Below are 26,977 nucleotides of genomic sequence, written 5' to 3'. Positions count from 1 at the left end.
CTCTCGCTAAGCAATCGAAACAATCGTTAAGCAGAACCTCTCGAGAAGGAACATTTCGATTGTATTAACCTCTCGTAATCGCGCATCACTAAATAGAATAGATCGTACACGTAAACAAAACAATCGCTGGAAATCTCTCGGTAGGAACCTCTCGTCAAGCGTTTATGGTGTATCGCAAAAACAAAGTTATGGATGATGGAATAAAACATTTCGTTTTCAACATTTCGTCTAACACTTCGATTGCCCGGTACGAGAAGAGATGTCGTGTCGCAATGAAACAATCGCTAGGAACATCTCGGCAAAAACCTCTCGGTAAGAACCTCTCGTTAAGGGAATCACAATCGAAATGTCTCGAGAGGTCCAACTCCAAACAATCGAAACGTTTCGATTGGAACATCTCGTAATCGCGCATCACTAGAACGCAGCTTCAGACTTCAGTGGTAACGGTAACTGATTTCATTGTTGCCTTGCCTTTAATTCGGTCAATGTTGACGTCTGGTGTCAAAAGAAAGTAGATAATCAAGAAATTGTAGTTTGTTTTGTCCATTTTATATTCCTATTACAACTTTTTATATGAATTACTAGAAAGGTATTTATGGATAGTAATATAACAAATTAATGTCTTGAATTTATTAGGAGTGTTATTTTAACCTTTATTTGTACGTGCGAAAATAACGTCACATCTTAGGTTATGACATTATTTACTTTTAATTTTCGTTATTCATATATTTTTTTTGGATAGGATAGTTTCTTTAGTGCTCTGACAATACTACGTTTTCGAGTTAGTGACTATAATTACTGTGAGTTGTAGAAGTTTCTAATGAAATTACCTTATTGTACAAGTTTTTTCATGTCAAGATTGGCAATTATTTTCGTAATATGCCCTATTGGGCCTTGTCATGTCTCGGTGTTTTGTTGTCTAGGCTGTTATAATATACTATAAAAGCCTAGAAATTGATTAACTTATTTATCACATTTTTAAAAGCAAAAAGACTTATTTTAACATTTATAGAGTGTGAGCCATTTTAAACTGATGGGATGCAGTATAATAATTGGGCACAGAGATAATCAAGTCAATGAACCAAAATATCAATTAAAAATATCTAATCTATGGAATATAAATATATTCTGATTATATTTCTTTACAATTAATTGTTATCAGCTTTTGTTAATGTATCAAATAACGGGTAGGGTATGATAAGTGGACCCGGTTATTTATATCGAAATTGGCAAACAACCTACTTAATCATTACCATCGATATAATCAATCCATACTGATTTTATTATTTTGAACAATTAACTTAAATAATCTATATCAACAGCTGTAAACACTTTCAAATATTACATGTAAGTTAGGGTAATATTTCAATGACGTAACATTTGATTATTAAAAGTGGTAGTCAATTGTAGAAAACTACACGACATTGCTTTGAAAGATGATAAGACATGTTTTTCGTGGCTTCAACATTTAGACTCGTACCGAAAAAACCCATTATGTGAAATTTGTGAGAAAGAAACAATTGTAACTGTGAGAGGACCAAATATGGTCGTCTTCAGTTTTATAATTTTGGATATAATAATTTGTTTAATCACTATAATTATTAAGTTCATATTTTAATTTAAAACATATGATTGTTATTGAGGACTAAAGATACTTTTATATCGATTGATAGCCTAGGATTTGAGATGTGAATATTAAGTATCGATGATTACATTCTTCGATATAAAAAACCGGGTATTTATTTACAATACCGTGACCATGAAAAATGGACTTTTTTTTCATGGGTTGGGCATTTATAGCCAAGTATTATTATCACAGGTGCATATAAACTGGGGGGAAAGTATATCATTGTATTATATTTATGCCTTTCGGGCATTATTGCATTAAGAATGGAAAATAACCGACAAAATTTTGTCGAACAACACTTGGAGGGTTAAGGATCAGGGGCATCACGTGATCTGGGATTCGACTTTTGCAAGCTCGAGTTAATTTTTTTTCTAAAAGAGCAAGCAGTGCGCAGCACTGCGCAGCGGGCAGGCATCGTTGACAGGATTAACGTCATCATTTCAATAAAATTGCCAGAGGTACTGTCAAAAACAGAGTTTTCAGAGGATTTCAAAAAATCGTAACTCCTTTGATTTTTGTTGCCGACGAATTTTTTCTTCACTATTGTTTTCAGGAAAAATTGTAGTTTTCAGGAAAAAAAAAATGAACATACCTTTCCATGGTCACGTTATTGTAAATTGATACCAAAAACCGGGTCCGCTTATCGTATCCTACCCCAAATAACAATATCGTGGAATTAATTGAAAGTAAAATAATTCGAGTAGCCTAATGGGTACAAGAAAAAATGTTGATGAACATGCGTTAATTGTGTCAGCCACATTTATTCTCTATAATATAAATTAAATTAATAAGTTTTAGGGCAGAGTACGATAAGTGAACTTGGTTTTTATATCGCTTATTACAATCATCGATACTTTATATATTGAAAAATAGAGCTGTCAATCAGTATCAACATATACAAAATACTAAATTAAAGTAATAAGTTTCAAATCAATAGAAATATACAAACAGTTACATAATCTCATAAATTATAAAAAACCATAACCATTAATCAAACATATTAAGACAGGTGAAATGAAAAATGTCATTTAAATAAAAAAGAAAACTTAAGAAACATCTTGAAACCGAGAAAGATACAGTAAATTATCTATTAGTGTTTTTTTAATACATTTTAATAAGCGGCCTAAGTGGTTCAATTATTATTATCAACCTATTCGATATAATATCCAAATTTGTTATTATATATAAATCGTACGAAACATGAATTATAATACATTAATAACAAGAATAATACAATACAATTTTTAATAATATAAATTTAACAATAAAATTACAAAATAACAAATCCAACTATTGTGTATATCTACAGATCAGAAATACGTTACAATATTTACATATTGTGCTGATAGCAGTGAGCAAAAGCTAATGTGAATACAGTATCCAAATCCACATGTATATAAAAAAATGTATCACATAATTTCCTCATATTCATTGTTATTTTAAATTTTCATCAAATTAGTTACTTCAAATTGTTTACATGACAAATGACTTTAATTAATAAGTACATATGTTTTATTAAATAAATTGTAATGTCTAATTATTCATCCGGATAAAAATAATTAAACCATTAAAAAATAACAATCAAATAAAAAGTGTATACCACTTATTAAAGTCTTCCCAAATTACTCTCTTTATTTTAAAAAAAGTAGCCTACTGTAACTTATAGGACAAATTGTGTTTAGAATATGAAAATGTGTGTACAGTTGGCGCAGATGATTTGAATTATTGTTCAAATGAATTACTATTGATTTAATATATTGATGGGTAATAATAATTAAATATCGTTTGATAATTTTGATATAAAGAACCGGGTCCGCTTATTGTGCTCTACCCAAGTTTTACACTGGCTTTGCCACATTTAATAGATACACATTAGATAGTTTAATATCACTGGTAGATGAATACACATATTCAAATAATAATTTTATTCTTGCAAGGCTTTTCGGATTCAATGGTATTAAATTAAAATTTTTTCCAATGCTCCTAGATTCTTCATTCAACATTAGACAGTGGTAATTAACATTAAAGTATAACTTTTCTATTTATAAAATCAGTTGATAATTGCTATAATTTAAAATATCTGTAACATTATTTGGTTTGACATTTTGGTATTTTATTGTTTAGTACTTTAGATATGTAGGCTATTTGCCAAAGAAAGTGTGATTGTACATAGTAAAAACATTGAGTTCGATCGGGTATTTTGGAACTGTTAAAGAGGAATTTAAAAACTGTTTATTACTGTATTTAAGAGTGTAAAGAGCCTGCCTCAAATTACATGTAGGCCTCAACTACTCTTCTAGAAACTTTTGAATAATTTTGATAATTCTAGTTGAGTTCTAACTAAAAAATGTATTTTATCTTATATCCTTACTAATGCCATCATTTGGTTCCTTATTGCTAATACATTTTTTTAATCCAGTGCTTTTCATAAATGCTCCAAGTTTTCAGAAAGATTTGCAGACTAAAAAATGTTCTGTTTTATCTGAAAGAAATGGAAATACGAAAATTTTCTTTTACTATCCTGATCATACATGCTTCTATCATACAGTGACTAGTTTTCATTACTGTTGTGATGTTTTTTGCTGTCTTCTGAACTTTTCTCTCTTCTGAAAAATTAATGTGTGTTATTGCATCTATCAGTAATCTTTTACTTCACTTCATTCAAGAGCAAGCCATTATTTCAAATCGTCAGACCAGAAAATATTGGTTTGTATAAAAGTTCCATAAATTTCCTCCAATTTGAATGATAGTGACACTGAACACTCTGAAAATAAAACATTCATTTAATACATTTATTGTCAAAATCATGTTACATGCTTTAAAACACATACAATCTAAATCTTCAATGATTTAAATTGCAGTTATGTTAGTATCTAGAATTAGAAAGAGAATTCCTAATGTTACTTGAGGTTGTCAGAAGTATTACTGACTTGCCACAAAATTGCACTGTGATCAGGTGTTCACAGTGAGACTACTGTGTGTTATCTTTTCTGTGATAATGATTTGTGATTCTCTAAACTCTTACTGGTTCTTTGTTTGAAGTTTGTCTTTAACAATGGAGATATTGTGAAGAAAAAAGGATTTTTCTGAACATTTGCTATTGTTCTGTAATACAACAAAAATCAGTAACACTAGGTTTTGAGATCTACAATATTATCTCTTCCTAACCTAACACAACTATATTCTGGAATAAAATAAACAGATCATACCTGAGCTTTGTGACACGTGTAAGTCAGGAATCACAGCCGTGTTGTGTGGAACTCTATGCCCACTATCTCTAACACATTCACTTAATAATAATAATAATACATTAATTATTAATACTAAATTAAAGTATACAGGTTACAAAAGATCTGTAATAACAGACCAACCACAGATAACTGACCAGAGGCGAATAACAAATTGTGATCGTCATGGTAGAAGATGGCAGCAAAAAAGGAAACTGGAATGTGCCTTTTATTATTATTGGTTCATTCTAGATAAATATCTTAAAACCATACTGTGACTCTGCATTGTTTTATTACAAATCCATAATCTATTTGATACTTTAGGATTCCTTTTTATTTTTTAATTAACAATGCTTTGGTATGATTTGTTTAATGTCTAGATTGTAGTTATGTGTTAGGTTAGTTATTCATCTGAGGAAGAGATCAGATTGCAGATCTTACAACATACTGTTTGATTTTTTGGTATCACTGAATGATGGCAAATGTCTGGAAAAATCTTTGTTATGTGCAAATTATGAATCATTACTTAAAATTTCAATAACAATGTTGCCATCATCACCCAAAGAAATTAATTGTTGAGATTTTAACATGATTAGCAGTTATCATAAATTGAGTGCCTTAACATTTTGAGAAAAAGTCTACATCATAATTATTGACAGGAAAACATTTTATTTTCTATGTTGAGAGAATGAAGCAGTTTGTATAAATAGATTTTAATTTGAACTATTGTGTTTATATTAACTACTGACCCATTCAGGCTCACCGTTTGCAATATTTAATGCTAAGCGCTTGGGTTTACTTACCTGATTGTTCCTTCGGCTTGGTGGGCCATGGCAGATCTCTTGGTCTGGTCAGAGGATTATAAACGGTCAGGTTTTAGATACAGTTTAAATACAGTCTTCTAATTGTGCTCTTCCAGTTTAAATGCATTTTTGGAGTTGTAGTACGAGACACATCATTGCAAGCCTGGCCATATGGGCAGTTATCATACCCCACTTCCTCCCTTACCTTGTGGTGTTGCCACATTGTCATATCAGCTAATTCTCAGTATGAAGTGATGTGACGACATCTCAGTATTTGTTCGTTTTGTTTTTCAGATTTAGATTTTTCTGCATGGTTTTATTTTATCTCATGTTCTGTGTTGTAGTGTAAACAGTTAGATCGTTAATTTAAATCGTGAATGTAAAGGATTCAGGGAGATAGATGTAAAGTAAAGATAAATAGTGATGAATAATGATCGCTTTTTGAATAATGACTAGTTATTCTTTCGTTACAACTGGCAACACCACGCTACAACTCAGGCTTTGATTGATATTTCTTGTACTATAATACTATTTCTGTTCTAATGGAGGTTACAAATAGCTATTTAAATCAGCAAATATCCAACATGATAAAATGAATGGAGTTACATTTTGCTGATTAGGCCTCAATCAGCTGATCCATGTTAAATAGATCAGCTGATTCAATGATAAAAATTATCGTCTGATAATTTACAGATCATTGGTTCATAACTTCTTTTGTCTGGAATAGGGACCGTGATTACTCAAATCCTGTGAATCCAATGTGAAGAGGACATTTCTTTCTTTTGGATGTTCCTTGGATGTTTTCAGAGCTGATTGGGGATAGAAGCATGAAAGTCTAGTTTATATTGTACTGTGGCTGATATTTTTGTGTGAGCGTGAGTGTCTGCATGGTGATGTATTATCAAACAGTGTGTGTTTTCCAGGGTTCAACTTTCGTTTGAAATATTTATACATGTTTCCTTACATTGGCGTGTATGATCCAAAAATTTTATGGAATGGCATCAATAGTAATCTTTTAGGATTTGTTCTTTGGTCCGTTGGTATGGAATATGAAAATAGCATACTAGCTTGAGTTATATGATTTAATACTATATTTGAAGCTTGTTTTAACTAATGCCAGGAGAATATTTTTAACTCCTCCATTGCTACATGTAGGTCACATCTGGCTGGTATCGCATATCCAAGTAACGCTCCTTGTTGACTATATAGTACTAACCGGCAACAGTGTAATGCATGGTTGTTTTGTTTATGATTATTTGAAGTGTGCTGTGATATGTTATCATTTTGATGAACCACCAGAGATCTGTGATGTTATTGCCATTGTCTTCTTGTTGCTTTCCGCTTGCTTTGGCTTGATAAACTAATATTTTGAAATTAACTGTGCATCAGTAACTGGCAGAATGTTAATATAACTTATAGATTGTTTGCTGTATTTATAGCTAAACAAAGATGTGGTTAAGTGTTGTTATATGTAGATATTGAGATTAACTGTGGTGCAAGGCTTGGATGCAATCAAATTGCCCACACTACTAAATAAAGAAAAATAACATCGTGAGTACCAGCATTGTTGAGAGACATCCTGTTCAGTACAGCCATGGACTGTGAAGCTATATAGACCTACCGTTAGGAATCCGTCTATAAATTTATAAAGAATCAACCAAAATCCAACTTATAAAGAATCAACCATTTTAATTAATCCTTTAGTTTAATATTATACATGATAAAAATTGAAAAAAGTGATTAAATTATCCATGTTACACTGTATTTGCACAGCCAAACAGCATTGGTCTAGCTGTGGTAAACAAAATATTTGGACACACCAGATTTTAGGGAGCCAATGTCAATGGGTTTGGTACCTAATTTAAATCTTTGCAGTCAAAATACTCGCATCTGAGGGTAAAATAGGAGTTGGTTAGGTTTGGTAGCCAGTTATATTTTCAAGACAAAATAGTGAAGAAAAAAGTTGTGGTCTACGTCTGATGACATTATATTAAACTTATTTTAATACACTTTAGCAAAAAGTTTTCTTTCAATATGGAGTAAAGATGAGCTAAATTAATTACTTTTAAAAACTTGGCAGTTATCAGGATAAGTGGAATTTATAGGTAGTTTTTCTGTCTGTCAGATCTGACCATCATGACAGTTTAGTAATATATCATTTTTGTGCTGACTTACTCTAAAGGTCACTTGATATGTCAATAGTAATAATATGACCGTTAAAATGTTTTTTTTTTTTTAGTTTTCTGAAAGTATAAACAGAGAGAAAAAAAGAACAGTATTCTAGTAATAGTCTAATAAGGGCCATTCCACACCAAGTCATCCAGGGGTCGACACCCACCCGTCACAGATTTTAATGAAATTTTGTACACATAATGTAGGCATTTAGATAGGATAAAATCCAAAAATTTCAGTTGGTTCTGGCAAAATGGTTCCAGACATATGAATTTTTTAAATTTATTAGCTAATTCAGTTCCCGAGACCCATTTTGCCGCCAAGTGAGCGTACACGTATTCTCGTATTTCTATGTGGAATGGACAATTTTTAAGCTACAGGCTTCAAATTTTACTCATATGTTCAAAACTTAATGCAGAATCATAATATACTATTAAAATGAGATTTGTTATCTACTATCACCATAAAAATAATTCCGAAACACAAATAATTTGATTTTTCTGAAATCGGAACATCAAGTTACAAAAAGTTTTGTAGCAAAAATCTGTCTCTCTACCTACCCCTATAAAAGTATATATCATTGGAAAGAGGATAAAATTATCTTTCAAATGGTATAATAATATGAGTGGGGTTTTGTGTATTACCATTTTTATTACACGTCAAAGTAAAAAATAAAATTTTACTCTATTAAAACACAAAATATAGCCAAATATTAAAAATACCTATGAAAAATTTTTTTGAAAGAGGCCATTTTACATAAAATTAAATATGTTAAATCAATGTTGTTGCAGAATAAGTCACAGTTTAAGTTTTAAAACAATTAAGTCACTTATAATTGAGTACACAAAACTTATATTCAGTACTTACTTGATAATATTTCAAACAGGTATGTACATTTTCATGTTAAAAAAATAAAATTATTTATACTGAATTGATTATGTTGGTCCATCAAAACTACATTTTTCTTTGTTCATACACACACATTGCACTCTAATTACAAACTGAAAATATTCCACGCTTTGTCTATTTCTTTCCGAGATACAGAATCAATTTTGTACGAACGTCCAAGAGAGGTTGTTTCAGGTGGATTAACAATGCATAACAGATGAGCTGCTGGAACAGGGCACTGATCTTCTTTTTGGGGCCAAAAAAAAGTTTCACTAGGTCCATGAGGGTGCATAAATTTTACATCATAATCTCCTTCAACTTCATTGAAACACTGGATCATTTCCTATCCACCAATTATTTTCATAGACACATGCTACAAAAGAATGAATATTAGGCTCTAGAGTTGGCAAAGTGTTCTTGAATATGTTTTGTTTTTAAACAGACATCAGTGTCTGAGCTTAGTCGCTTCGCTGTAATTACTTCACTAGTTGCTGGCTGAAAGAAGTGAAAACTTCTTGTTCCCTTAATAGTTTCACAACATTCAAAGCGGGTTTCAAGAGACTTTCTTTTGTTTTCAATATCGTTCTCTTTCAAAAAAGAAAAAAACTAATTTTCGAGAACTGATTTGCACAAAATGAGTACATTTCTTCAGCATTTATGATTTGGTCTGAATCTCTGGCACTTTGTAAGTTTTTTTCTTTGTTACAGTCCTCTTAACTGTTCCTCCGATCCCATCACAAACAGTTTTTCCGTGACTTGTTGCATGGAATGACCAACTTGCTTCTAGCCCAAAATCTTTATGGTAACACAAATTTACCATTGACTTGTAATTTTTATATTGGGCACTGCAAACCATCTGTTAGGTATTCAATTTTGGTTACGTTAGGAAAGTTGGACTTAATGTACTCAACGGTTTTTTCTTGAAACGGAATAGATGAATGGTACATCATGTTTCAAATCATCGGAAATAAAACACAAAGAGGATTCTTTTGTTGTTTCACCCTCGCTTCTTGAGTAAACAACAACAGGATGAATTGAACAACTTAAATGACTCCAATGATAGGATTGCACTTCATTTTGTAGGACAAAATTGTAATTTTCAGCGAAGTCCATTAGGACTAAGGCTACATCATATTGTAAATTCTCCTTCCTTTCCCTCATATAGGTGTTTTGTGATTTAGTTATGGAAAGAATGTGGAATGAGTGATTCAATTTTATCAATTACAAAGCCAATAAACTCTTGGCGTGGAAGAAGCATTGTCCTGCAGCCTTCATGTGACCATCACTTATCCACTGTGAGAATTTGATTTCTTCCTCATCATCAAAATCTTCTAAAATATCCTCCAAGTATTGTCTTAATGGCTCGTTTGTTTTTGGACATTCATCACAACGTTTCAGCATACAATTTCTGGACTGTCTGTTGCAGACTAATTTTTCCATCATAATATGTATGGCTTCTTTATCATGCTGATTTATGGCATTAGCCAAAAGCTCGACATTTTGATGGTATAGGCATACACAAACGCAATGCTTGCCTGGAGAACCAGCCAGTTACACACCATTTTGGCCTCAGAGAGCAAAATTTTGAAAATCCTATTTTTAAAATTTGGATGTTTTTCTTTGAATGCAATAAACAGTTCTTCTAAATTACATAAAAGTAGTCTTTTTTTTTTGCATGTAGGTATTTTTTTGTACACTAACTCTGTCTTTCGCTCCTGGAAACATATAAGAAAATTCATCATCTTCATAGAACTGTTTTACTGCTTCAATTGTCCTCTTCAGGTAGTTTTCTACCTTCTTTTGGTTCTGGCATCGCCAAACAATGCCCTTTTCATTACAAACAGCCCTAGCTTTTCGTACTAAGTATTCTGAAAACATTCAGTTTTTTCAGCTACTTTTCTGCGGGGCCATGACTTAGGAGCAATTGTTAGTAATTGTATTTTTTCCCTTCTGGTTATATTGGTCCTCAGCTTTTGCTTAATAGCATCCATTAAATAATCAAGATCTTCAGATTTTTTCTTTTCCTCATCATGAAATTTTTCTTCGCCATCACTCGAAGACTCATTTAAAGAATCATCATTTACTTGTAGGACAAAAGATAGTTTCTTCTTGACTTGTAATTTTGCCTGCTTTAACTTTTTTCCTGGCATATTTTTTTTGAATGAGTAGATAAGGACTGGAGTTTCAGAGGTGTCACATCTAAACCTAACAGAGACTCATTTAGAACTTCTTTTTCCACTACTCTTTTGGGCAGTCGTAAGATCTTTGCCAATATCTTCATCACTCTCATGAAATGCAGTTTCATCATTATTTAAACCTTTGTTTTCTACATTCAATAACTTTCTACAATTACTGCACAAAAGCTTTCCTGGGACTAAATTATGTCTTTATGTTCTCTAACATCTTTCGCCTTTTCTAAGGTAATTACTCTTAAATCTTTTTTTCTTTGTCAAAGGTACAGCATGTTTTTGAAAAGGGTCACAACATGATTTTTGGCTTTTTTCAAAATATTTCAAAAAATAACAAAAAATGATGAGAACAAATTGTGTCATTTTCATGATACTGATTATTTGTCCGCCAACTCAATGTTTCTACTTCTTCACTTGAAAGCTTTTGAAAAATTAAAATGTACACTTTTATCTTTTGTCAGAGTAAAGTTTTCACAAGAAGAGTCTGAAAGTTTACCTACTGTACAAATTAAATTTTGGTCTCACTTTGACTTGGTCCAGCAATTTCTTCCATGATAAAAAATAAACACTTCACAATTAATTACATATTTATAATAAATAAATTCATTCATTCATTTAAAATAGACAATTCACAAAAATATGTAGTACACAGCACCAATGTTAACTGAACCACAGATCCTCACATACTGACAATAGCTTGCAGTGTGACTTACTGTGTTTCATGTCTCCACAAGAGTAATTTCAAACACTGGTTTGAACTGGTCTAGATGTCACCCATTGTGGTTTGTGTTTATAAAAATATTAGTAATTAGCATATAATGTAATATTGATGTTTGACCTTTAATAGTTAATAAAGTGTTGTTTTTTTTTATTCAGAATGTTAAACTTTTAAATGTTGTATAAAATATTATTTTAATGCTTGTAAAGTTATAATTAGCCATGTTTTAGGTAAAAGTATTGTAGGTCAATTTAGTTAGGCCAATAATTATTTGTGTAAAATAATACTTTAATTCATTGACTTACTAAATTTTTTAAAGAAACTTAATTTTCTTTTTTATTTATACACACTTAAAAACTTAGAACACAATATTTTATTTCACCTTCAGATATTTTCAAACAAATATAATACATTTTTACACCTTAGAATTTATTTTTTCTTCATCACATAAATATTTTGTATACAATCACATTTTAGTGTCTTAAAATTTAATTTTTTGACTTTGATATATGATAAAAATGTTAATACTCAAAACCCCACTCATATTATTATACCATTTGAAAGATGATTCTATCCTCTTTTCCAGTGATATATACTTTTATAAGGGTAGGTGGAGAGAGATTTTTGCTACAACACTTTTTGTAACTTAATGTTCCGATTTCAGAAAAATCAAATTATTTGTGTTTATTAATTATTTTTATGGTGATAGAAGATAATAAATCCCATTTTAATAGGATTATATGATTCTGCATTAAGTTTTGAACATATGAGTAAAATTTGAAGCCTCTAGCTTCATAATTGTCCATTCTACAAGGAAAGACGAGAATACGTGTACGCTCACTTGGCGGCAAAATGGGCCTTGGAAACTGAATTAGCATTAAAACTTCAAATGGCCGTATCTCTGAAACCCTTTGTTAGAATAAGCTACAATTCTGGATTTCTTCTTATTTATATGTATATATTATCTATGTAAACTTTTATTGAAATCAGAGAACCTTGGGTGTCAATTCTACTTTTGGCTGGATGATTTGGCGTGGAATGGCCCATAAATGAATAGCAGAACTTGCAAACGATGGAATTACTCCTTGACAGATGACTATCAAGTTTTTGAGAATTTATTCAAAGTTGTGTGGGACTCCACATGATTTTCTCTGCTGGTTTGGTGGGATAATCTCATCCATTTCACTTGGCTCAGGACTTACGACCATGGCTTATGAGCCCAACAATACTCCCATCAGGTGACCTATTCAGTCACAGCCAGTAAGAACTGTCCAGTGGAGGTTTAGAGACACTTTTCAAGAAAACATTTAGAAATTTCTTCTCACTTCATGATCCTTCAGGAACATGTCTAAAGACTTTTCAGGAAGACTACCCTCTTCAACTTTAACTACAGAAAAGTGACATTTACAGCTATTTTGCTTTACTGATGAGCATAGCGAAGCATATTTATTAAGTTTGCACTCATTTTGGGATGGGATATTGGTGTCTCAACGTACAGTCGGCTTAATGAAGACCACAGGTTTTAGCTTAGCTAACACTGCCGTCAAGTCAGGATACAAAGATGTTGCTCCTACTTCTGGCAGAAATTCATAATGGAAGAAAAACAATTTTTGTCAACACTCTTCTTGACTGTAGATGGCAACATTATGGCGCTTAGATTTACAACCTGTTTTCCCACCCTCAATGAACTGGATCTTCGTATCGGCCTCCTTAGAGCTCTGTTGTCATGGCGTCAAGTGTAACACCCATCCTGCGATGGCACTGAACAACCTAATTAATTTGCTATGTAAAACAATTATTTACCACTGATTATTTATAATTAACTAATTGGTTTAAATGTTATTGTAAATCAAAATGTCCAGCCAAAGCTTATTGCCAAAAATCGAAATTATTAAAATGAATATTTGTAATGATATAATGTAGTTTAAACACTTTGTTAACATCTATTGTCAGTAGTAATTTGTTATAAGGTTGACTGTAAGTAATGTATTTTAATATATTAGAATAAAATTGTGTTTGATGAATTTATTTAAAATTTGCTATTTGAAAGAATTATTAGTAGTTTTGTTACAATTAATACAGTAATTTGCTTTTCAATGTGAATTCTTTAGAGTTTACTGTGATAAGGAAAATAACTGATTTTAATTACATATGTGTTTGGTGTTTCAGAGAATAGAAAATGTTGAAATCAGTAAAAGTCATCCTGTGCTCTTCTGCAGTAAAATATCAATTTGCTGTTTCATGTTATTCATCCAAAGCATGTCCTTCTATAGCTGTGGTAAGTATCGTGTACTAATTTTTTTACTAGTACATAAAAATATCTGCTAAAAATTTCAAAATAAATTGTACTTCATAAAATTAACAAGTTTAATACTAAATAAAAAAATATTGCATTTAAAGTAAAATCATGCTTAAGTATAGAAAAATAGAACATGATTGACACCTGTATTGAAAATAAAATATGATTTTTAAAAGAATTAGAGTTTAAAGTTTACTGAGCCATTACCAATGGCTCATATGGTTATAAAATAAACCATAACCAATGACCAACCAAGTGGGTATTCCATATATTACCGAATACATATTAAAGTAATTTAACATAAATTTGTGTTATTATAATGAGATGTAGGAAATAAGTAGTGTTGGATTAATTTGGAATAAACAGTTGATAGTTATATTGAATTTTTAAATTAGGTTCTCTCTGGATGCGGGGTCAACGATGGGACTGAGGTTCATGAGGCCAGTGCTGTTCTATCCCATATCACCAGGAATAGAGCCGTGCCTCACATGTTTGCTCCAGACATTCCTCAGGCAGATATCATCAATCATCTTGAAGTAATTATTTTGTGTATAATTGTAAATATGGCCTAGAGAAGCCTGCATGACAATAGTTCCGCGCTCTACTCTGTTGTCATTTTTATGTGTATGAATTACTAATCCGTCTCAATGTCTGTTACAATAAGTAAACATGATTAGCTGTCACCATAAACAAATATATGTACATCTGATTTAATTCGTCTGTTCTACAGACAACATATAAATCAAACAGACAATATGTGATCGTAGCCATGTCATAGTGGAAACACCTTGTGGTCAGCAGCAGTATGGCAACATTGTTTAAAATGTCATTGGACTATTTTCTTGCTGGTTACTCTAGTAGTTGTATTTTTTAATCTTTTAGTTTTAGTTTGATCAGTCATCTATTGTATCAGTTTCCTATAAAACATGCAGGAATTGTATTTATTTAAGACATGATTGGCATAGACAGATAATGTTCACTGGTGGTTGACAAGAGGCAAAGGTTTCAGTTTATTGCAGGAGCGATAATATAGGGTGGTTGAATGGATTATGTTGATACATAGATAATGTTTCAAAATTATCCCTCATTGTTAGAAACAAACTTGAAAGTGGTCAAATTTCATCCTGGGAATGATATACATAATTGAAGAAATATGTATTACATTAACTCTCTGTAAGAGTAAACAATAATTATACCACATAATCACCTCCCATTCCTTAACCCTTTAGCATGGTTTCAGTTGTCTGTCTCAGTTGGCAAACTCACCGCACTGCTGTGGTTTCACACGGCTGTCTCAGTTGGCAAACTCACCGCACTGCTGTGGTTTCACACGGCTGTCTCAGTTGGCAAACTCACCGCACTGCTGTGGTTTCACACGGCTATCTTGGTTGGCAAACTCACTGCTCTGCTACCGTATCATGTATCTGTCTTTTTTGGCAAACTCACTGAGCTGCTGTGGTTTCACACGGCTGTCTTGGTTGGCAAACTCACTGAGCTGCTGTGGTTTCACACGGCTGTCTTGGTTGGCAAACTCACTGCGCTGCTGTGGGTCGGCAATCTCACTGCAGTGCTATCACTTGAATGACACATTATTACATGGGCAGTTATTTGTCTCTTTTTGACATTAATAAAATGTTTTGTTTTATATTCAGCTTGTGTTTTTTTTTTAACAAAATATATAATTTATGTCAGGTGATTGTTTCAACATTATAGAACACAATGTTCGCTGCTGTTTAGAATGGCTTTAATTTACGTTGTATTCATTGCACAGTGTTAATATATTACTTTCAATACAAAAAATTGCACAAGCGTAATTTCCGTTTTTTAATGAAAATGAAATGAAAAATAACGTTCTACAAGTGTTGTTATTAGGTGGGCTTTGTAGACCTAGCTTATTATGAACATTTTTTCTTATTATTTATTATATATATATATATATATATATATATATATATATATATATATATATATATATTCAGGGTGTCCAGCGTGAGGAAAATCCTGGAATTAAACTTAAATTTACTATGTATGGGACAAATGTAAGATAAGTTCAGGAATTTTTAGCAAAATACATCAAAAGTTTAAAACAAACAAAGCACGTCTAACGATGATGATCTTTTTGTGATGAAGTTCAAGGATATTGGACAGTGTCCCCTTCGTGAAAGATAGGGTATATGGTTTATAGGTGAGTTGAAAGTTCAAGGCTACTCGTCACCAGTGAAAGTGTCGTGCCAGCTGATCAGTTTAGTCTGTTTATGTCTATAGTATAGTTTGTGGTGATGTATGGCAGTCAGCGGTTGTCATAATTTGTTATTGATCTTGAAAGAAATAGTATACTGTACAATACATGTGTAGCTATAATACATGTAGTTAATACCTTCACTGCTGGTATATATTAAGTAACACCAAACCTAGAACTAAGCGACCACACCATAAGGCGGCTGCCACAGTTAACATGTTAATTTTGAAAAACATGTTATAATATAACATGTTTTTCAAAATATATTATATGTTTTGATAAATTAAAAACATTATAAATAAAAGGATTAACAAGTGAAGGTTTTGTAATTTTGCACATTCAATGTCACATGACATCATTTTTTTGGTCTCTTATTGTTTATTACATTGCTCATTGATCTTTAGAACTAATTTTTTTAGTCAGTCTGTAGTCACTACAGCACTACAGGAGTCATTAGTCTTTTATCACTTTCATATGTCAAACATGAGTATATCGGCTGTTATAGTGCAAACCCGACACAACTCACTGCCGCAACGTATTGGTGGAATCTGCCAGGATCGCTCGAGGTCAGATTCTCCCTCTGTCCGAGTTGGTCAGGAACCCGGAGCAATATGATGCGGTAGTCTTCCCTGGAGGTTTTGGGGCTGCCAAGAACTTGTGAGTAGATTGTTTATGTCATATTCAATGTGAATATCTGTTTTCAAACACATAAATTACTACAACAATATTATGTAATATATGTGTATGTACTTAATGTGATAATTTTTAATTTAATTTGTCAGGTTAAATGTTTTCAATCTGTGGCCATTTTTTGGTGTACTTAATTTGAAAATTTACGTGGTACTACAAAATTAGGTATTAGAATTAAAATTCTGAGTGGTTAAATTTTCTACCCTCACTAGTTCCATTTTTATAAAATTTAACTTTGAACACCATTAAACAGAAGACTAGACAAGAATAATGCACATACTAGAAAATTTGGCACTTATCACTGTTGCACACAAGCCAATTGAATGTCATAAAATAAAATAATAAGAATAATCACTTTACCAAGTGCTTTTAGATTTAGACTGCTCTACAAAGTTTCTGCAGGCACTGCTTAGTAGCATTCTAATATTAAATATTTAAAGTGATACGTTAGCACTGACTGTAATTGCTAACTGTTAAAACTGACATAAATAAAAATTAAAACAGTTTTTAACATCCTTTCAGGATCAACATTTTTAACATATAATATCTATCTATTGTTATGTTAGTATCCATAGTCTTATAAAAATAATGTTTGAAATACAGGCATTTAACCCTTTCAGTGCTATAGGTATTTTTCAAGTCATGCTCTGCCAGTGCCAAGTATTTATTACAGGTGTTTACATGCCAGTGCCAGAGGGTTTCTATCCCTTTTTGCAATGTGTTGGTAAATTATTTTTGTAGCTTTGTTATTTGTTACACAAATTTAATGATTTATTTTGTAATTATAGATAAAAATTAAATATATTGGAATAAAATAGTAAAAATAACTAGAATCAAATTAAAATATTTTTATTACAAAAAATTAACTTCCATGAAAAAGTTTTAGATTTTTGTACTATTATAACTTTTTGAACCTAAATCCTAAATTTTGGAATAAAGCTTTTTGACCTCCTTGTTGTGATGGACAAAAAAAGCAAACTAAAAAAAAAAACTGGACTTTATTTAATAAATTCACTGTCAAGTCCACTAAATTATGAACATCACAAAAGTAAAACTAAACTGTCAATTGTACATTGTATAAGTTATATAGGTTTTCAAGTGAAACAACATTAAATAAACCCCAAAATTAGCAGTAATGAAAAGGAAAACACTTGGGATGCAAACCCTTTTTGCATTATCTGCACATCAATAATGATTTTCTTCTCTTCTCACCAGCTTTTGTGCTGGCTGCACTACAAATACAACAGTTCTTCCTACCATTGGGGATATTTACGAAATACATGTCAGATTTGTATCTCCTCTGGGACATCTGGCAGGATGCCTTGGTATAACATTTGTTAGGTCAACCACATTTGGTCTAGACTTTTGTTCTCAAAGCCACGGTTTTATATCCTACTGTAATAAAATCATAAACATAAATACTATAATCATGGTTTTTATGTAAAACCGTATGTTTATAAATAAGAAAAGGTTTCTAAATAAATAAAGTGTTTATTTTAAAATTTTTAGTGATTTTATTTGTGACGTTCAGTTAACCATTGGCATTTTAGGCTTAGTTTTTAGATCGTCCGGTAAACAGAATGTTGGCACTTTATGCATAGTTTTTTAGACGTCCGGTTAGCAGGACACTGGCACTAAAAGGGTTAGAACAGAATTATACATTTGGTTATGTTTGTCTTAGCTTTGCATTTAAATCTTTAGAAATAAACATTGTTTATTAAAAAATGTAATAAGATAAGCTTTACTCTTCAAGTGGCAAGGACCGTCCATTATATAGTTACTTTACTTCCAAATACAATTTATTATACTAATACAATATAATAACTGCTGAATATGCGTACTGATATCATGGTAATCATTTAACTACAGTTTCTATAAGGTTTACAATTTTAAGTATACAGTAGTTGTCTTGTAACTTGATTGATAGCTTGACATAATGTATTGAACACTAAAACAACATCATAGTTTTATATTGAAAAGAAAGTAATGACAACCTTCTCGATCTACGTAACAAAGTTATAGACTTTCTTTTTACTATTGTATCCTTGTAATAAGAAATCACAAACTTATCCTGCAAAAATAACATCATGTATAAATATGCATTAGTTTGCCAGATGGGGTTTGCAATCTGAATGTCCACAAGATGGCATGACTTGTTTTTATTTATTTCAAAGATGTAAATCATTACAATTTAATTAAAAAATATATGCTTAAATTTACTACAGTAATAAGTATAGCATCTTCCACATGTAAAATTTTCCTACTCACGTTTATACGGGGTGTCTATAAAAGAACTCCGGGGTTTTAAGACAAAATATTTTAATAAAGTAAAAAACGTACATACATGTTTTATACATGATTAGAAAGCTTACATTTTCAAGATTTTTTTAACAACTTAGTAAAGTTCAATGTGAGCTCCGTTAGTGGCATGGCACACGTCGAAACGGTATTCTACCTCTTCCCATGTCCTGGCGAGCATGTCTGGGGGAACGGACGCCACGCAATTCACTATTCGTTCCCTGAGATGGCGAACATTTCGAATTTTCTCCGCATAAACAAGATTCTTGATATGCCCCCAGAAGAAAAAGTCCAACGGAGTCATATCAGGGCTCCTTGGTGGCCATGGAATAGGTCCTTCCCTTCTAATCCACCTGTTACCGAAACGAGCGTCCAGTGACTCACGCACACGCAAACTGAAGTGTGGCGGCGCCCCATCTTGTTGGAAGTAAACTAAACCTTTCTCCGCCTCAATGTCATCCAACTGAGGATAAACATACCCCTCTAACATGTCACAATAGACATCATCATTGATATTCCTTTCGGCAAAAATGAAGGGACCTATGCCTCTGTCATGCATAAGAGCACACCAAACATTCACTTTGGGCGTGTCACGTTCGTACTCAATAAACTCATGGGGCGGCTGTGAACCCCAAATTCTGCAATTATGCCTGTTTACAGTTCCTTTCACATAAAAAGTAGCTTCATCACTAAAAACCACACTTTAAAAAAAATCATTATCTTCATCAATTTTAGCCAGCATGGAAACAGAAAAGTTGAATCTCTTAACCTTGTCTGCCGGTTTGATATGGTGTAAAAGTTGAATCTTATAGGCAGTTAAACGAAGTCTTTTATGAATTACCTTATAGACTGTTGATCTTGGTAACCCCAATTCCAGACTGCGTCTTGTTACCGATTTCTTAGGGCTTCGAGTGCATGAAGCTCGGATTCTGTCTACATTCTCTTGAGACACACGCGGCCTACCCGGCGACCTTTGCTTCAAAACACTTCCTGTTTCCTTGAACGCACTTAACCACTGACGAATTGTTTTGTCTGTAGGCGGGTCAACACCATAGCTACGTCGAAAGTTTCTTTGTACAGTAACAACAGAATTAGTTTCTATGAGCCAAATAACACACTGAGCCTTTTGTTGAGGGGTCGCCATAGCGCGGCAGTCCAGACGACACTGACTGCCTGCCGCAGCCGCTACGTAATTTCAAGGTCAACGCTCCGCAGTGCTGCCAACTGTTGAGAGAAACATTCCCAATTGGTATGAGTAAAACTCTTTGAGCTGCTTGTTTCAAAGGAATTGATCAAATGTTGCTATCTTTTATAGTTTTAAAAATATTAATTTTTTAAACCCCGGAATTCTTTTATAGACACCCTATTATGTTTCACAAAAAAATTACTTTTTTTTGTGCGAAAAAATCCTGTATTTAAAGTTTTCTTCTTATAACATTTCTTGCTTATAAGCACATTTTCCTGCATGTTTCAGTACATTTTTATCGGTTATAATGTTTTTGTCCTTGCAAATCACTGTTTTTGGCAAATTTTTTGTTCATACTTGACAATAATTATACCTCAAGAGGTGGTGGTGGCAAGGCATCAGTGAAATCACCACCGGCAGTCAAGCGTAATATCAAATGTATGGAATGTTAACCAAGATGGAGACTCTTATTATATCATTAACAAAAGAGAAACATCAGCTATGAATGATGTTTTAAAGCCACTTCAACCCTTTTGACCATTGGCCATTTATATTGCTTGTAAAGTAGAAAAGTAGAGCAGTATTGAGGACCAGCTGGCGATATTACAACAATGCGTACTTTTGCTATGGACTAACCGTTGATATATCGCTACTACAGTACTTCTGTTACTGTTTAGGGTATATACAGGGTGATTCAAAACTAAACGGCAATCTCTCGAGAGCTTATTCTATAGCTAAAAACAAGTAAAAAAGTTCATATAACCATATGCCCGGAAACGCTTCGTTAGCGAGTTACGCCTAGCGAAAGATTTCGCCCGGATTTCAGAACCCTTGGTGAAGTCAGGCCGTATAAAAATGGTAAAGGTAGTTACAAAGATACAAATACGATTGTTTTTTATGTTTTTATATCTGACAAATTTATTAAAATTCGTCCCAGAGCTGTAAATTCAATACTTTCAGAGATATCTTACGTAAAACACAAGAATTGGTGCAAAGAAATAACACATTTTTGTGTTTAACGTAAGATTACTTCCATAAATGTTAAATAAAGGTCATTTTTTTCTTAAACAGATTTGTAGAACGTTTAATTCTGAAAAGATTCATGTGAATTACTTAGGAAAAAAATTAATAATAGGTATTGAAATTTAGCTTTATTTAAAACTAAAACAGACGCACAAAAATGCATATTCTTATCTGCATAAAATATTAACTAATGTTTAGGTTGTGAGTAACAGCTGATCATTTATTCAACACTTTTTATCGTCATATTTTCTTTGCAAAGGTTGGCAATATCAGCTGATCAACAATTAAGTTCATGAAGTAATATTTGAATAACCTTTATGGAGGTTTTTGTATTGTGGCGTGTGAAGATGAAGATTGTATTTTGTGAGATCCTGTGATTATTTGGAAATATTTTATACAAGTGTATAAAATATTTTATTAAATATTTATTTTTTAAATATTTTATTAAATATTTTTATAAAAGTGTATGTAATTATCTTAGTAAATAATGGCAGATAATGTAAATGGTATGTATTCGTTTGAAGAGTATACGGACATGATACTGATTTACGGCAAAGTTAACAAGAATGGTTTAGCTGCAGTTCAGGAATATCGTGATACTTTTCCACATCGAAGAACACCTGATCGCAAAACATTTGAAGCTGTGGAGAGACGACTTAGAGAAACTGGTAGCTTTAAAACCGAAGCGAATAGATACTGTTCGTCAACGTAGCGCAAGGAACTATAATAATGAACAAGCAATAATAAATGCTGTAGAATTATCACCAACCACAAGCACCAGACGATTATCACGTCAGTTAAATATTTGCCAGTCAAGCGTATGGCGGACACTTCATGAAGCACAGTTGTACCCATTCCATATAACACGTGTTCAAGACTTATTACAGCAAGATCTTAATAAACGGAAGATGTTCTGCCGCTGGTTAAGAAGAAATTGTTTACGACATCAGTATTTTCTTCGGCGTATTCTCGTTACTGATGAATCCTGTTTTACTAGAAATGGAATTGTAAATTTTCGTAATACCCATACTTGGGCGTACGACAACCCACATGAAACTGCGACGAGGCATTTTCAACATACATTTTCAGTCAATGTATGGCTTGGTGTTCTGGGTGATAATTTGATTGGTCCATTTTCCTCCCTAATCGACTTAATGGAGTAGCGTACTTAAATTTTTTAAGAACAAACCTGCCTACCCTCTTGGAAGATATTCCTGTTCAAAACAGAATAAATGCATGGTTTATGCACGACGGAGCACCTCCACATTTTTCTAATGATGTGAAAAACTATTTAAATGATACATACGGTAGACAATGGATTGGTCGAAATGGACCAGTAAAATGGCCACCACGTTCTCCTGACCTCACGCCAGCAGACTTTTTCTTATGGGGTTGGATGAAGTCAATTGTTTATTCAAAACGGATTAACACCATAGAGGAGTTACGTAATCGCATTACAGAGGCGGCAGAAACTATCAAGAATGCTCCAAACGTTATGAAACGCGCTAGAAAAGAGTGGATTCGTCGTGCGAAAACGTGCATTGCTAACAACGGAGGACACTTTGAGCAACTATTATAGGTGATTATTAAAGTTTTATAAAGGTAAATACATTTTATGTTAATGTTCAGTCTAGAATAAATGATCAGCTGTTACTCACAACCTAAACATTAGTTAATATTTTATGCAGATAAGAATATGCATTTTTGTGTGTCTGTTTTATTTTTAAATAAAGCTAAATTTCAATACCTATTATTAATTTTTTTCCTAAGTAATTCACATGAATCTTTTCAGAATTAAATGTTCTACAAATCTGTTTAAGAAAAAAATGACCTTTATTTAACATTTATGGAAGTAATCTTACGTTAAACACAAAAATGTGTTATTTCTTTGCACCAATTCTTGTGTTTTACGTAAGATATCTCTGAAAGTATTGCATTTACAGCTCTGGGACGAATTTTAATAAATTTGTCAGATATAAAAACAAAAAAACAATCGTATTTGTATCTTTGTAACTACCTTTACCATTTTTATACGGCCTGACTTCACCAAGGGTTCTGAAATCCGGGCGAAATCTTTCGCTAGGCGTAACTCGCTAACGAAGCGTTTCCGGGCATATGGTTATATGAACTTTTTTACTTGTTTTTAGCTATAGAATAAGCTCCCGAGAGATTGCCGTTTAGTTTTGAATCACCCTGTATAATTGAAAACTGAATAATAATTAAATTCACCATTTACATTTTTTTTTGTAATTTATAACTTGACTTGGGCGATCTTCGTATTAATCACATCCAATTAAAATATTCTAACGTTTTATTTATAATTAAAAAACTCACTAGCTGTATAGAAAAAATTATATTAATCTGCATATTTTTCAAATCTATGTTCAGTTTTTAGGTATAGTTTAATCTTTTATGGTAATTGTGGATTAATGAAATTTTAGTCCTACAAAGAAAATAATAAGCTGGTGCTGGTTTTATCAAACATTGCCAATCTAAAAAAATGTATAAAAGTAAAAATATAAACTATTAATAATAAGTTTAAATATATGTATGTATGTATATATATATATAAACTATAATTTATTTGTATTCGATTTAGTTTTGTATACATTCAAAATTAAAAGTGTAAAACAATATTATAATACTAGTGCAAAAACAGACTGGGTTACTACCATTGATTTTGGTTGATTAAACAAAGCAACCAGTGGTGTTATATTGTATCATTTAAAATACGAGGTGTGGTTATTAAATAACGAGACTGACACTGATGCGGATCAAGGTGGCATATCTCACCATCTGTTTAGTGTGAACCTTTCTCTTTAGTATGCATTTAGTCTCACTTCTGTGAACAACATTTAGTCAGAGCTTACATTTGCGTTATTGTTTTTTGTTTTGCTGGATAAAATGGTTAGTGTAATAGTAGAGTAATGAATTATTGTGAAATTTAACTCGGAAAAACTGCTTTAGAAATTGATAATTTACTGAAATATGTGTATGGCAGTGAATGTTTATCATAGGCACTTACTTGTTTTTGAATGGTTTAAGCATTTCAAAGATGGCAGAGAAGACGTTGTAGATGATTCATAGCCAGGTTGCTCTTCAATGTCAAAAACAGATGAAAATGTTGGTAATTTGATTCGGTCTGACCGTTAGTGAAATATTCGTGCAATTTGTGAAACTGTAGGTATTGATAAATAATGTGTACGGCAAATTTTACATGACAATTTTAACATTCCTTACACCTGTTGTGTTGAAAATGCAAAATATTGTTGACTATTAAAATTCATTATTCTATAAAAACACATTCACTGATTTTTTTTCAAAAGTATTAATTTTTGTAATGCTTTTGAGTTTTATGTCTCTTAGTTTTCACTGTAAAACACCTGTAGATATTTTAGTCTATCACATGGTCGGGTACTGTTATTTTAAAAGAAATCTTTTGTTGTGCAAAATTACAGATGCGACTTTGCAGTGAAGGGAGCGGAATGTTCTGTGTTACCAGACGTGAAGGAAGTGATCCAACAGTTCCATGGCTGCAAGAAGCCCATCGGACTCACGTGTATAGCTCCAATATTGGCTGCCCGAATCTTGTGTGGTGTGAACATCACACTGGGACAAAACTGTGAGATTTTATTATATTTCATCCAAAAAAGATTTATAGTTTTTACAGTACAGAAATTTGGTTCATATGATTCAGTGGTTTCTTGATCCAAAGCGGTTTACACTCTAGTACATTGCAACATTTATGGGTGTAGGTTTTTAGGCCTCTTGACACTGGTATTGTGTGTAATGCTCAAAGAGAATGATAAATGCAAATATTCTTTTGGGTAATTCAACATTTTTATGTTAATCATAGATTATTTTGGGAATTGGAATTCGTTGAAGTAGAGAAGGTGACATTCATTATAACACCTAATCTTTTATTTGACTCACTATAGCTAAGTGCACGGCTGCTCAGGTCGTAGCCATACTAACTGATTAGGGTGTCACATGATGTTTACAAGTGAGCTGCTGTGCCTGTTTGATTTCCACAAATTAATTAGCAGTATTAGCAATGTGTCCATACTCAGTACATACATACTACATACATTTTATCCTTATCTCTCTGCAGTAAAGTTAAGTATTCCATGTCTCTACTTCACCCATGACTGATTAGCCACCACGTTTTACTTGCTTACTTGCTTGTTACAGTGTATTAATACAGTATGCAGTTTAAAGAGTAGTGTAATTATATTTCTAAAATTAAGGTTTGTAATATATAAATATATGAAGTTAAAATGTTTTCTTTTGTGGTTGGTTACATTTTTTTATAACCATCTCCTTGAGGTTTGAACTATCCATGTTCCTTGTACATATCCAAAAATTTAGTTGCGAGTACCTACATCATACAGTTGTCCTTACGCAGAGACTTAAATCAATAAACAGTTCAATATTTGTATGGGGATGGTGGGAGTTAATGCCTATAAATTTCAAATAGGAAATTATACTGTCTTCCATCATCACTAGTAAAATTTGTGTCTATTGACTTGCTTCCATCGCACCAGCATTTGCCATATATATTTGAAAGCAAACAAAAACATTCATATTAGAAAAACAGAGAAACCAGACAGAGTGTAAAATATAGAAACAAAATATTATAGAACGAGACATATCGATGCAAACCTGGGTTGTGGTGTGGTGTTGCCTGTAACGTAAGATTAACTAAGTGTATTGAACAACCGAGCGATCATTACCGAGTGTTCATCGTTACTTCTCATCTATGTTCCTGAATCCCTTACCTTCACAATTTAAATTAACAAGTGTTTACACTGCAACAAAGTGAGAAATCGTTGTGTTGTCTCATACTGAGAATCAGCTGATACGACAATGTGACAACACCACATGGTGAGGGAAAGAGTAGGGTATGGTAACTGCTCACACGGCCAGGCATGCAATCAATGATGTGTCCGTACTATAGTTCATATACACAAACTGCAATGTCAAGACAATTTGATGCAAGAGGAAAACCTCAGTCATCATCTTCTAATTTGCATTAACAGGCAAAACCTCAGTACTATGTTTACCTGGTTGCTATTTATAAATATTTTACACAGTAATCAAGTCTCTTAATAACCCACAATGCACTGCAACTTTGAGTGTTGCCCTCAGTGTGTGGCTGACATTACACATTTATACACATATTTTTTCACATTTGTGTTATTTAAAAAATCCTACAATTATGTTTGGGTTTGTTGAATTTGTGTAAATAGTGGTCTGTAATTAAACTAATCGTTTATTGTGTTGGTTATATTCAATTTTCTAGCCTGTGATGAAGAGAAGTGGCCGTACAGAGATGCTATCAAAGCAGCTGAGCAGATGGGAGCTATCGTGGAGAATAAAGTGAGTGGACAAGCTGCGTTGTTCCTAATTAATTATAAGTAAAGCTGTACATTTAAATCAAAAGATTTGCTATGTAGTCACTTAAACATTTCAAAAAAACTGGAAAATTATTAAAAATGTAACTGCATGTATTGGAAAACAGATAAACTTTTTAATTTTTTTGAGGTTTAGATAAGAACTTCTTATAAAAGTTCACCTGTTATTCTTTACTCATTAAAAATTTGAAATTTATCAATTCA

The 26,977-nt window shown here is 32.3% G+C and overlaps 1 protein-coding gene across 1 annotated transcript; it reads left to right on the top strand.

Moving 5' to 3' along the window:
• Nucleotides 1-414: 414 nt before the first annotated feature.
• LOC124352739 (ES1 protein homolog, mitochondrial-like) lies at nt 415-26,977 on the top strand. The gene is made up of 6 exons (XM_046802379.1): nt 415-589; nt 13,794-13,902; nt 14,319-14,459; nt 16,668-16,819; nt 24,818-24,981; nt 26,662-26,977. Exons 2-6 carry the CDS (start codon nt 13,804-13,806, stop codon nt 26,778-26,780), a joined length of 675 nt encoding a protein of 224 aa, XP_046658335.1. The 5' UTR covers nt 415-589; nt 13,794-13,803; the 3' UTR covers nt 26,781-26,977.

This window comes from Homalodisca vitripennis, chromosome 1 (genome assembly GCF_021130785.1).
Source record: "Homalodisca vitripennis isolate AUS2020 chromosome 1, UT_GWSS_2.1, whole genome shotgun sequence".
NCBI lineage: Eukaryota > Metazoa > Arthropoda > Insecta > Hemiptera > Cicadellidae > Homalodisca > Homalodisca vitripennis.
Note: the sequence above shows the minus strand (reverse complement) of the source record. Positions and strands in the feature narration are given on the sequence as shown.